This window comes from Nicotiana tabacum, chromosome 21, assembly GCF_000715075.1.
Source record: "Nicotiana tabacum cultivar K326 chromosome 21, ASM71507v2, whole genome shotgun sequence".
Lineage (NCBI taxonomy): Eukaryota > Viridiplantae > Streptophyta > Magnoliopsida > Solanales > Solanaceae > Nicotiana > Nicotiana tabacum.
The window spans coordinates 76,911,782-76,925,808 of record NC_134100.1 but is presented as its reverse complement, the minus strand read 5'-3'; the positions used below and the strand labels follow the sequence as shown (position 1 = coordinate 76,925,808).

Below are 14,027 nucleotides of genomic sequence, written 5' to 3'. Positions count from 1 at the left end.
TACTACTGTATATGTTGCGCATGTTGGGGTGATGATTCTTATCATCCATAGATGAATACTGAAATTACGAAGAGAAGTACTTAAATAAATCCAAAAATTTTGACTAATTTGAAATATCAGTTTACTAAGTATTAGTTTTGGTAATTGATAAGTAGACCTTGTGTCAAACATCTGCGAATATTTTATATTAAATATTTGTAAATGAAAGTAGCCGTCTGTCTGCTTCGTTTTGGCGGTGTTCAACTGTCGTTCGGAAGTTAAATTTAAAAATAAATTTTGAAGCGATTATCCAATGTCGTTACATTTAGGAAATGCAATACTTATACAATTTTTTTGGGACTGAATATCTTTTTCCCATATTTTATATTTTTGTCAATAGATCGCAATACCACTCAGAGATATGGTGAAATAGTTGAATTTCCTTTTGCCGAGCATGGAAAATGAATATTCTTTTAGTAGGAAAGATGTTTATTTCCTTGGTTTATCTGCCACTAATATGAATTAATTGGATTAGAGGGGTTTCATATAGGGAAATGTCTAAATCAAATAGAAAAAAGAAGGAATAAAGAATAGTCACTAGAAAGATAAAGGATAAGCATTGGACGAGGCGCGCCAAAACCTCATCTGACAAGGAACTCAACTCACTATCAATGGCGTTATCCTGTTCCACTATATCTCACAGGGCAGGATCCTGTGGTTATCTTCCTCATTCTTTTCAAAACAAAGCCTTTTTCCGTACCCACCTCCTACTTCCGGTCAGCCCACTTGGTATTACAATTCCAGCAAGACCAAATTTTGCTAGACTTATAACTCGCATTGCCGCAAAGAAGAATGCTTCACTGGTTAGCTCAATTCTACTCATAATTTAGCTATTTTCAAGCTTAAAAGTTTGTGAAATTTACATTCTTCTTTTGTTGCCATCTGCTCCTGACTCATAAATAGTTTGTGATTTCTTCTTTTGTTGCCATCTGCTCCTGACTCATAAATAGTTTATGATTGAGGAGTAGTTGGTGGATTGAATGTACTTATTACTCTTTACTGATATTTAATTTTAGCAAATAAGGCTTTGATCCCGATCAAAACTTAAAAGTCTTTGGATTATCATATTATTTATCAAATGTAATTCTTGCAATAGTTTAGCCGGGGAGGAAAGGCTAGGAGGTTAAGGGATTATTTTTAATTTTTATATGATGATGGGATCCACGCCAGCTTGTACACGCCTCTTACTATTCCACTGGGTATCTGTTATCTCTCACCAGCACTACTATCGAGTAACTTTCCCGCCAAGGCTGCTACCTCCCACCAGCACTGGTATCGGGTAAGTCCCACCAAGGTTTAGGCAAATTAGAACAAGATCACCTAGTATTGTTTTTGCTTCACTGTGATTTGAACCCAAAACCTCACGGATCTCCTCTCACTTCATTGATCACTAGGCCACGCCCGTGGGTGCAATCTAATTTGAGCAACTGGTATTCTTTGGTATAGATTGATACCAACCCAAATCCTCTTAAGTGTATGAAAATGTTAATACTCTGAAGATTCTAAATAAGGCATGTGACACTAGCATATGCATTTTATCTTTCTTTTTGTCGTCTCAAACAGAAATGTAGACATCTCTCTCTCTCTCACACATACATACATACTCGTACATATTTGCACCTGCGTGCACGGTTCAGAGAGCATTTATGTATGTGATTCAAGAATGATGAAAATGCAATTTTTATAACCCTCTCAGCTCCTTAATGGGTTTTCAGTTATGCAGGAATTGACAAAGAGGCCAACTACTCCGTCCATTTTGTTAACACATTTGGAGAGTACAATGAAGCAATTTCAGAGTTTAATGGCTGTGATGCTTATCTTTATTGAAATTGCATCTCCAATACCTTTTGATGGTTGGCAAGTTTGGCCCATTTCTCCTGCTGAGGCAGTGCTTTATTCCCCTGAAACAAACATCCCAAGAACAGGAGAATTAGCTCTCAGAAGAGCTATCCCGGCCAACCCAAATATGAAAACTATACAGGTGACTTATTTTTGTCTTGCCAATATATTTTGGTTGAGCCAGACTCATGCAGTATCACCATTCCTTTTTGTTTAAATGCAGGATTCTCTTGAGGACATCTCATACTTGCTCAGGATTCCACAGCGGAAACCATTTGGAACAATGGAGGGTAATGTGAAGAAAGCGCTTAAGGTATTGCTTTATTTGTTTGCAACCAAATTAGATATAAGATAAGGTTTGATCCTCTACCAAGGTCCCCACTCTTCTGACATATTCCACAGCCATCTAACAGAAGTATTGGGTGTAAGGCCATTTCCAGACAATAAAGAATAGAAGAGAACTTTTGGGATGATACCCTGCATATAATAGCTGCTTAGTTATGTGGACGCTACATGCCAACTGATTGGAACAAGTCGTTTGGTTCTGCAAATAACAAATAATGCCTCCACTTATAATGAAAAGATGTGAAGTTATGAAATACTCTTATTCTGTGTCTGATTCAAATTAAGTATATGATTGTTCATTGTAGTTATATTATCTTCTCTCAAAATTATACCCTTAATTTAGATAATCATAATTGAAGTACATATTAAAATGAAAAACTAGTTGGGATGGTGAGGTTGGGTAGGGGGATTGTAGGAGTTAGGTGTGGGGAGAGGAGAGGTGATAGAGCTGGGGGAAGTAGAGCAAAGATGGACATATACTTCTTTGATCTCATGTCGTCACAATCTCTCATCCTCCAATGGGATGAAATGATCCCCTTGGTGTTGAAGCGAGATAATAATATGGACTAATTGGTCTGAATTGTAACCATTAGAATAAATTTCAACCAAACGACGGATATTGATCTGGCTCTCATTTCCCCACCCCATACCCTCCAGAATAAATCTTGTCCCGTATATTAGAAGTAAGAAGCCACTAAGAAATAAGCTGGCAGGAAATCCTTCTGCCATTTTAACATATAAGTACCATTCTTTTTCATCTCATGTATCTGAAGGTATTACGTTCATTAAATGTGAAAGTGGAACTATTTCTGGTGTGTTAAGTGCATTATTCTTAGTGCTTCAATATCTCTTCAGATTGCAACAGATGAAAAGGCATCCATCTTGGCGAGCATACCAGCTGAACTGAGGGAAGAGGGTTCAGTCTTGTACGCATCTCTTATAGACGGCAAGGTAGCATGAACTAACTTAGATTGTTCAATTTAGAAGTACTTTAGGTTAGATGATTCATTTTACTTTCCAGGTTGTCACAAACCTGCGTCAATGTCGAGGTTCATTGTGTACTAGCTACGTTTAGATCCCAAAAGGGGGAAAAAAAAGAAAAAGAAACTGGGAACTATTACATGTGATCCTTTAATTGATTGTACCAATGGCAGTGATGGCTATCTGATCCAAGAGCACATCTATGTTGCTTTACGGTATTGTTTTGTTGCAGAAGTTTGTGAAATCTTATGCATTTGTGATAGTACATTTTCTGATTTGTATGAATATTCCAGCGATTCTTTTATCATGCTTTGATGTATGATGTGATGTTAATGCAACCAGTCAGGGATTGATGTTTTGGCTGTCTCACAGATTTCTTAATTTCCTTAGAGAAATTATTAAACAGATGATATCTCTTAACATAACGCCTACTGCGATCAAGATGACTTTCTCTATTATCTTGTCAGGGTGGATTACAAAACCTTCTACAATACATAAAATACAAGGATCCAGATAAAGTATCAGTTGGCCTTGCATCTACACTAGACACTGTTGCACAGCTGGAGTTGTTACAGGTATTTATGATCCCCTTCATGCATTAGGCACATTTATTACTATGTCGATAACATTTATAGATGGTTCCGTAAACCAATAATTGATCTTACCTAAAGGATCAATAGTATTCTCGTATTTTCTTATACCTAGATTTGTATTATTACCAATTGTTTCTTTTGCTTCAGTTTTCTTGTTATCTTGTTGTTGTTGGTACTGTTTCGTGTTACCGTTTCCTTTCCATGGTTTATACATTATTGTTTTTCTTTTCAACAATGCTATGACTATGCTTTTCCTGAGCCGAGGGTCTATCGGAAACGGCCTCTCTACCTTTACAAGGTAGAGGTAAGGCTGCGTACTCACTATCCTCACCAGACCCCACTTGTGGGATTACACCGGATTTTTTTTTTGTTGTTGTTGTATTAAGCAATAATAAGGTTAAAAATTTTCACTTAGGAAATGTTGTGCTTTGAAGAATATAACGAAGGACAGCTTGAGGCGAATAGCCCGTAGCATCAAACTATCCAAATCTCTCATGCATTACGATTTTCACTCTAAGTCTATAATACATTCTTTAATAAAATTACCAGGGTAAAGTTTTTAATGTAGTTGACAATTTCTCAAAGGCATAATCTCTCTACAGGCACCAGGGCTATCATTTTTGTTGCCGGCACAGTACTTGAAATACCCAAGGTAAGTCTTCTCATGATTTCTCTTCTAAATATAGCATTTATACTTTAGACACATAGATTGCTCTCGTTCTCCTCCTTTTTTCTATATTTTTTCTATAATGTTGGAGTCTAAGCAAGCTTCGGTGCACCTTGACTAATACCTTCCCACCTTCTTTACTCTGTGTGCGTGTTTAGAGAGGGAGAGACATCTGATTCTTGTTATATATTTACTGTGATACCAATGTGTGGATTGGCAGAAGTCCTGTACACGGTGCAAAGTGCAGGCACGTTGCATATGCACTTGTGTAACTCCTTTTTTACAAGCAGCAGCATGAAGGAGGTACTGCATATGCATAAAAGTTGGCTGGAAGTGGATTCTTTAAGTATCTACGGATTCCAAAAGTCCCAGCACCAAAAGAAGCCTTGCACCAAAATTTTAAATTTGAATGCACCTGTAGTTAACAAAAGTTACATATTCTGATTTCTCCTTAAAGAACCTATGGTTTCTTTCTGACCAGTCTGTCCAATATACAAAGAGGATTGATCTTCCAGATCTGTTTCTGCTCTTTCCTCAGCCTTCCCCCTGCCAGTTGCACACAGCTTACACCAAGTTGCCAGGCATTACCACACTACCCAATAAAGGCTCAAAAACATGCATCAGATTTGCTAAACATATTTACAGTGTAGCATAATGTGATTCACTGTTTCTGAGTGTTCCTTGCACAGAGTGCACCAGCTGTACAAATGGAAACCTCCTTTTTGCAGGTTATCTTGTATCAACCATGCATCATGTATGGCTGTCCAGTCAAAGCATGTTGGTTCTCCAGATCATATTCCATGATTGTCTGTAGTCCCTCTTGTTTCTGCTCTTAATAGGTATGACTTCACCAAGAATTTCCTGTCCTTTACCATCCATAAGAAGGAATCTTTTTGTCGTGCATCCAAAATTACTCCTAATATTTCGAGTACCAAATAAACTCTTTCAACATCCCAATCATTAAATTCATTGGGACTTGGATGTTCCAGCCCTTTCATTTACAGCATTCAGCAATAGTACTGTTTTTGCTGATTCCCAAGTTCTGGAAAGATTTCTGCTAGAGTGTCCTCCCCATGCTGTTTGTGCATCCACATATTAACTCTTCTACCATTTCCAATAGTGAGTCGTTACTTTATTCTGGAATTCACTCCATAAACATCTGATTTGTTTCCAAATTTTCACACACTGAGAGGAAGTGACAGGGTTAGTTTCCAGCAGTTCTGCATCCCGGACCCATGCTTGATCATCTGCTTCCACAGTTTATTCCTTTTATCATTAATTCTCCAAGACTGTGAACAATAAGCTTTTGTTATGTAATCTTAGGTATATGTAAATTTAGGTATTTGACACCTGGTTCCCACCGACCTTGTCTTGAATCAATCTTTGCCATTAACCAGAGGAATCTTCCTTCCTTCCTGATTTACTTCTCACAAGAGTTCCTCTTCTGATCTTGTTCAATTGTTTTCTACCTTTCCTGGGGTAGATGTAAGTGAAATCAAGTAGGCACGGATGCCATCAAGTGCACTGTTCGCTAATGTCTGTTTTCCACCAAAGGAGATACTGCTTCTTCCATGAACTAACTTTCTCCACATTTTTCTATAACTCCTCTCCAACCACTTTTTTCTTCATTTCTGGATCCTAATGGTAGTCCAAGGTATACTGTGGGGATATTCTTTAAACACATCGCCATTGTCTCTGCTAACTCCTGAAGGTTTTCATCTGCGTTGCTTGAAAAGTTAAACAGTGTGCCTATAGACCACGGGTTCGAGCCGTGGAAGCATCCACTAATGCTTGCATTAGCGTAGGCCGTCTACATTACACCCCTTGGGGTGCGGCCCTTCCCCGGACCCTGCGTGAATGAGGGATGCTTTGTGCACCGGGCTGCCCTTGATTGAAAAATTAAAACAATATACCTCTTCAAATGTAATAGCTGCTCCTCGTCTGCATCAGACAAAACCAAAGTATCAACATAAAGAATATGACAAACATGCACTCTGTTGACTTCTCTGTTCCTAATATCTTGATAGGTAAGAAGAACATTTTATTGATGTAAACCAGCAAAAAGAGAGTGCCAGTCAAAACCACATCCAAAAGTTGAGGTCATTATAGGTTGTGTAGAAAGCTAAGAAAGTCAATCATGTCTTCGGCTTCTAATAAATTGGTGGATGTCATGTTGCACCAATAAATAAGCAAAACTTCTATATTCCTGATAAGAAAAACTAAGCAATCCTTTCTGTTGAAGACATAATTAAGTAAATAAACTATGCTATCTCTGACAACTTAAGCTTTTAGATGAGTTTGTCACACTTCAATATGGTACCGGTGCAAGTAGAGATCCAGGGATCGAGTCTCACTGCCACCCATCATGAAAAAAAGGAGTTTTTCACGGCCATTAATACCTACATTAGGGTAGGCTGTCTGTATCACACCTCGACCCTTCGTGAACATGGGATGCTTTGTGCACCGGGCTGCCCTTTTTTTCTCTTAAAGTATACTCTCTCTAACAAATTAAGTTTTTAGGTGAGTCACACAGTTCAAAACTTTCAACCAGTTTTAGGCTAAAGTTTTCCATAAGCACTATAGATGGAAAAGATGATAATGAATCACCTCTTCTCAATTCTCTTTGTGGTGTGTAAAAGCCTACGGGAGAGCCTTAATGATTATTGAGACCGCCAGCTGATATTGATTCACATTGAACAGTTTAAACCAGACTACACTTCAGTTGAGACCGTCAGCTGATGTTGATTCACTTTAGAGAAGGTTTCGGTGCCAAGATATTTGCAAGAATAACATAGGAGGGCAGGCGTAACTTAAAAGAATGATTTTTGAAATGTTGCAACTCCCAGATATGAGTGTTTAATTAGATAGGGAGTGCAGACAAAATCACTTAACGATACACATGGTATGGCAAGAATAAACATATTTCTGCATATGAACAAATCTTCCTGTGGAAAGATGACAAATTGTATATATTGTAGGAGATGACTTTCAATTGCTGTTCAGCAATCCCCCCCTCTCTCTAACAAATTAAGTTTTTAGGTGAGTCACACAGTTCAAAACTTTCAACCAGTTTTAGGCTAAAGTTTTCCATAAGCACTATAGATGGAAAAGATGATAATGAATCACCTCTTCTCAATTCTCTTTGTGGTGTGTAAAAGCCTACGGGAGAGCCTTAATGATTATTGAGACCGCCAGCTGATATTGATTCACATTGAACAGTTTAAACCAGACTACACTTCAGTTGAGACCGTCAGCTGATGTTGATTCACTTTAGAGAAGGTTTCGGTGCCAAGATGTTTGCAAGAATAACATAGGAGGGCAGGCGTAACTTAAAGAATGATTTTTGAAATGTTGCAACTCCCAGATATGAGTGTTTAATTAGATAGGGAGTGCAGACAAAATCACTTAACGATACACATGGTATGGCAAGAATAAACATATTTCTGCATATGAACAAATCTTCCTGTGGAAAGATGACAAATTGTATATATTGTAGGAGATGACTTTCAATTGCTGTTCAGCAATCCCCCCCCTCCCAGGACCCAGGGGCGGATCTACCTTATGAGGTAGGGGTACCACGGCACCCGCTCGCTTCGCTAAAATTCTTACTATGTACATAATATCTCTGTGAAGAAACGTATATATGAATAGAGTGGCACCCAAAATTCACAAAGTGGAAGTGGGTGCCATTGGTTCAGCCTTCCCTTTGGAGGCTTTCTTTGGCCTCATGAATGTAAGTTTGATTCCCTGTTGGAACAGCTCCTTTGATTTTTCATTTTTTCTACTTATTAAAATTTCCTTTATTTTCAGTTGAGCCTAAGGCCTCACCTCTTTTCATTCTTTTTCGGCTCTTTCCCTCATTTTCTTCCTTTTATTACTTGCTAAGTCTCTTTTCTTCATTTGTTTAACTTTCAGTCCTCATTTTGTTTCTATCATTATACTTTACTTTATGAACAATTATTTTCTATAGGTAGTTTGAATTGATTTTAATTAGCATATAATTTTTTTTATTTTTAATGAAACGATATTAATTTATATATATTGGAATATAATTTGAGCAATATCTTCTATTGGGTTTTGAAAAAAAAAATTAAATGGCTTGATTGATAGTCGTTTTGAGTCGAATATCATATGCCGAATGTTGAAGGTTTTTCTTTGAAAATAATTGTCATATAACTCAACAATTAAGATGGAAAAATAAACAAAGAACAATATAAGTAAATTAATCTAGTCAAACAAAGAATATATAGTGTAGTTAAGCTACTCTTTAAGCAAATATTTATATTGGAGTCGCTCTTTCATGAAATGTTATTTTTTTTTGTATTTTTATTTAGAATGTGTTTAAATTAAGCGTTAAAAATTTAAACTAAAATCGAACTTATTTGCTTTGTGAATGAAAGGCCTATTCAAATTAACCAAAAACTAAGCGAACCGATCCATTATTCCTAATCTGTCTTTGTAACTACTGACATGTATACTGTATGCATAACATGCTGGCACCCGCAACCTTCGAATCCTGGATCTGCCTCTGCCCCCCCCCCCCCCCCCAAAAAAAAAAAAAAAAAAGAGAAAGAACGTGAATCGAGATAATAATTGAGTAGGTTGTGTCAAATTATCGACGAGACAATAACATAAGAACTTTGAAAGAAGATAAAGCAACATTTCCACGATTCATTATATAGCTAGTTGCTTAGACAACAAACATGTACAGTAGTTGACACTTATGGAGCCTTTGTATAGCCGGGTGTTCACATTATGGTTTCTTAGCACAACAGCAATATTATTGCATCCCTATGGAGGAAAACTTGAGTTGGGGTGTTCTTTTGAAAGCACACTGCACGTTCAAGTTATAAGCAACCATGTTAAAACAACAACTTAATAATTTCTTTGGGGAAGATGGTTTATTTTACATTCTTCTACTAAATGCGTCAGGCTCACAGGAAGAGGAATAGTTGAATTTACAGTTGAGAAAGTAGATGGTTCAACATTTTCTCCTGAAGCTGCTGGTGTAGCCAAAAACACTGCAAAAATTCAGGTATGTCGGATCCTTTACTTGAGAGTCAGATTAAATATGGTACCTGGGTAGATGTCATGAAAACCTCTGGCACTGCCCATTTCTTTGTTTGATACTTTATTCTGAATTTGATAATATGCACACGGGTGCTTTGCACTTCACTATTCCCATTCTTTTGGCATACACCCTGTAGATATCTGATGATGCTATTCAATTGTCCAGAACAGCCCCATTCTTTCAGCAGATACACTAAGGGAAAGTTTCATCTATTTCTTGCTTTGTCTTCCAGAAGAGTTACTGAAGATAATATGAGTCATCTTTTGCAGAGTGAATGCATATCATTGTCATCATCATCATCAATTCCTAGTACTTTTCTTAAGCATGTTCCTTTGGATGCTACAATGCATCATCTATATACATTAGTATGTTATCTCTCCTTTTACAGGAAATTGATTATTCAATCATTTCAAGGGATCTTTTCCTAATTAAAGAGTTCATTGTCCTCAGAACTCTCAGGATGGGGAAATACTATAGGTTTTCTCTTTCTTTGAATGCCTGTCCTGTAATGTGTTTTTGAAATAAAAAGTATGTTGCTTTTGTATGATGAAGTATTCCCCAATTAAACATTTGCTTCTGCTTTTCTGAGGCGGTTAACAATTTCTTTCATATGATAGAGCCTGCACCAGAGGAGAAAGTTTTATATTCTACTATTATAACTTGTCATATTCTTCAGATGGATATTCTGGCCAACACAAAGTATTAACTGTATAATGACACAATGCAGGTGGTTTTAGATGGGTATTCAGCACCACTGACAGCAGGGAACTTCGCAAAACTGGTAAGGTAGTGGAATCTCACTTCATCCATGTAAGTACTCAGTATGCAACAAAAACAACTATGCTTCAGTCCCGAATTAGTCAGGGTTAGCCATATGATCCTCGATATCATTGTGGTCCATTTGGGTCCGTGTCATTCCGATATCAGTAAGTAGTCTTTTAGGACATATTGGAGGATTTTAAGTATTCATCATGATATATGAAAAATATTTCAACCACCTTTAAGTGATGAGCTGAGCGCAATGTTCTTCTTGCATTTTTGGCTAGTATCGTTCTGTGAGCATGTCGTCCTCAACATTTTCTTTAGCAAAAGACTGGTTTGGTTCTTGCATGTGTACATCTACTTTCTAACCTCGACATGTTCGTGTTTTCCTTTGTGTCCATCAAATGCTTTCCATATTGTTAGTTCTTTCTCTGGGAGAGCTCCTTTTCTCTATTGGATAAGAAACATCTACATTACAAGGATAAGGACCTTCTTTACTACGGCTAAAAAATGGACTTTGGGCCTAAACTCAACCCAGAAAGCTAGCTTATGAGGTGAAGATTACCCAAGCTCCATCTCACACCGATGTGGGACTCTAATACCCCCAAAAACGCCTGAGAAATAAATAGTTGGAGCATGAACAGTATAACACGGGGGCCCAATATCGGGTAGCAAATTGGGCTTAACTCAACCCGAAAGCTAGCTCATGAGGTGAGAATTGTCCAATATCATATAAGGAGGCAAACAACCCCATTCCACGCCAACGTGGGACGGACTACTAATAATTTTCTCCATTCTTTTTCCCTTTGAGAAAAACTCTGTACTTCCATTACACATACTGATCAGACTTGGGTATTTCTTCACTTGAAGCAATTTCAACATGTAATGGTGGTTTTTTCTCCTCTCTTTTCCTACATCTTTCTTGTTGGGCCTGATAACTACTTTAGTTGAAGAGTATGGAGGTTATAGTTTCCTTGAGACTTCTCATCTTTAGATTTATTTCAATAAGAATTACTGTCATGGTAACAACAAATCTATATTCTGTAGGTGGTTGATGGGGCATATGATGGGATGAAGCTAACTAATGCCAACCAAGCAATTCTTTCAGACAGCGACTTGGGGAAGGCCACAGGGTATAGTGTTCCCTTGGAAATTAAGCCATCCGGACAATTTGAGCCCCTTTATAGAACAACTTTAAGCGTCCAGGTATGCATAGGTTTCATGGATTTTAACAGATCACTTTGGCATTTATTTCTGCTGTGCTGTGCTGTGCTTATGGTATATTCCTTTTGTTATGGAAGGATGGAGAGCTGCCTGTCCTTCCATTGTCCGTTTATGGTGCAGTTGCAATGGCTCATAGTGATGTATCGGAGGAGTTATCATCACCAAGCCAGTTCTTCTTTTATCTTTACGATAAGAGAAATGTAAGTAGCATTCAGTATAGACCATTCTTTCCTTTCTTCTTGTTTATTCTTAAAGTTTCCACTTGAACCTACTACAGAATATCGCCACCCAACTTTCCAATTGAAATGTTGTTTTTCAGTCTGGCTTGGGAGGTTTGTCGTTTGAGGAGGGTCAATTTTCGGTTTTCGGGTATGATTTCTTCAAAAATGTTGTCAGATATTTGTGAAAATTTATTGTGTATTCAACAAACCAGTGATTGTAGATGCTCTAATGGTAAATCGTGTCTTATGATGCATAGATATACAACTATCGGTAGAGATATCCTTCCCCAGATCAAAACTGGTGACATAATTCAATCTGCGAAGCTGGTGGACGGCAAAGAGCGCCTCTTCTTACCACCACAGGAGAACTGACCTTCTATCCTCAATTCTTTGGCAATTCTATATCTCATTCATTGTTGCAGGTCATTTTGTACCAAAAATGCTGCTGCTTCTTGTAAAACATAACGTACATAGTGTATTTCATACCACTTCCACTACATTTCTGTGCAAATTAGATAAGCTTTGCTAGAGAATGATAATGTTTATTGGATACAATATGCATTTGTCAAACTTAAAAGTTGTAGTAGTTTAGTTCAGACTGAAGAAAAAAAATTTGAAATGGCTAGCAATGTTGGGAAGTCCAGCATCATTTATGAAAAGAATAAATAATTGATATTCTGATCCATTGAGTTTCTTTTGTACATCACATCTTATATCCAAGTAGCTACATAAGAACAAAACTAAGCAGCGGACATATTACAAAGGCGACTTGGAGTTGGCTTAAAATCCAACCATCTCAAGGTTAGTCGACGAGCCGGTGGTGTTAATGCCCTCTTTATAATCTCTTTGTTTGCCGATCCATGTAGTTTCCGCAGACTATAATGGCTTGTTGCTGTTGCCCTGACTGTTCTTGAAATGCGTGGCGATGAATCTCTGTGTTGTTGAGACCTTGGTGATGATGGAAACCTATTCTTGCAATTGCATTTCCTGTCTGCCCTGTTGGTTCTGCCTACTGGTGGTGACTTTGCTGGTAGAAGTGAAAACTTTTGAGTGATGGTTTCCATTGAAGGAAGAACCTCCATCTTTCTTGTGAACCAAAAAGGAAGTATTTTCAAGAATTCTAAGAAGAAAGAAGGATGATGGTTTGTTTTCTTTGAACAAAAGGGGAATTGTTTTGAAGAATTCTTAGGAGGAAAGATGATGGGTTTGTTTACTTTGCTAAGAAACTTTTTATAGTGGCGTTGGTATTTAGGGGTGTGTTGACCAGTTCGTTTGAGTGGGGGAGACTTTGTAAGCGACAACACTTTGGAATATTTTGACTTTCTTTGCCTGGGAAACTTCTACCAGTACTAATTAGTATGTACGTAGCAGTCTTAATAGTATGAAAATTGATAAAATATTTTCATGGTCAAAAGTTGCTCCTTCAGCAGTCATATGTTGACTTTTCCCTTTGAATTGCCTTCAAAAATTGAACGTACCTAATGCCACTCTAGAACGTGAAATCCACACGATCTATTAGAGGGAATTGTTTACAAATATCTTTTTCTATTCAGGTTACTTTTAGTTATCCAGAGGGCGAAGACGAGGCAGAGGCCAAGACAGGAAAAGAAAATTTATAGATGAGAATCAACTGAGACCGAAACTTTCTGTTTTGTTTGAATAGTTATTATAATGTAGATTTCGTGAAAAAATGTCCCGGTTAAACTAAAAAGAGAGGGAAAAAATGTTGCTACCTAATTTACATTTTTGAAGGAAAAAAGAGATGTTTTAAAGCAAGGAAAAGTATTTATATTTTCTATGTTTTTTCCATTATATTTTGAAGAATGTCTAAAGAATAGTTTTTTTTTAAAAACGATAGTTTCTACAATAAAAAATCTAATATTTTTAAAACATAAATACTATTATTTTTCTTTTTGTGAGAAAATTGGCTAGCCGGAATTTGATTTAGTTTAAAACGAGCAGGGTACTGTTAGTAATTCATATGTTAAAGTTAGGGGTGTCAATGGATATTTAAAAACCGACTAAATTGACCGAACTGTACCGTACCGAACCGAACCGATTTTTAGGTTTCTTTTAATAAAACTGTAGGTTTTTATATAAATCTATAACCGTACCGATAACTTGGGTAGGTTTTATTTTACAAAAATAAACCGAAAAAATACCGAACCGTACCAAATAAATTTACATGTGAAAAATATATTTATATATTAAGTTTAAGAATAATAATGTATTAAAATTTTCCTTGGGCCTTGGAATTATGAAAATGATTACAAACAAACAAGTAA

The 14,027-nt window shown here is 37.0% G+C and overlaps 1 protein-coding gene across 3 annotated transcripts; it reads left to right on the top strand.

Annotated features, from left to right (window-relative positions):
- Positions 1 to 530: 530 nt before the first annotated feature.
- Positions 531 to 12,425, top strand: LOC107765860 (peptidyl-prolyl cis-trans isomerase CYP37, chloroplastic). 3 transcript variants are annotated; one of them, XM_016584559.2, is made up of 12 exons: positions 531 to 842; positions 1,763 to 2,020; positions 2,102 to 2,191; positions 3,079 to 3,174; positions 3,672 to 3,779; positions 4,400 to 4,449; positions 9,397 to 9,499; positions 10,263 to 10,316; positions 11,345 to 11,503; positions 11,599 to 11,721; positions 11,841 to 11,890; positions 12,000 to 12,425. In XM_016584559.2, exons 1-12 carry the CDS (start codon positions 651 to 653, stop codon positions 12,112 to 12,114), a joined length of 1,398 nt encoding a protein of 465 aa, XP_016440045.1. In that variant the 5' UTR covers positions 531 to 650; the 3' UTR covers positions 12,115 to 12,425. The 3 variants fall into 3 exon arrangements, 2 of the variants coding, with proteins under 2 accessions (XP_016440045.1, XP_016440046.1); XR_001643523.2 differs by having other exon boundaries at positions 546 to 842; positions 11,799 to 11,890; XM_016584560.2 differs by having other exon boundaries at positions 576 to 842; positions 1,755 to 2,020.
- The last annotated feature ends 1,602 nt before the right edge of the window (positions 12,426 to 14,027 follow it).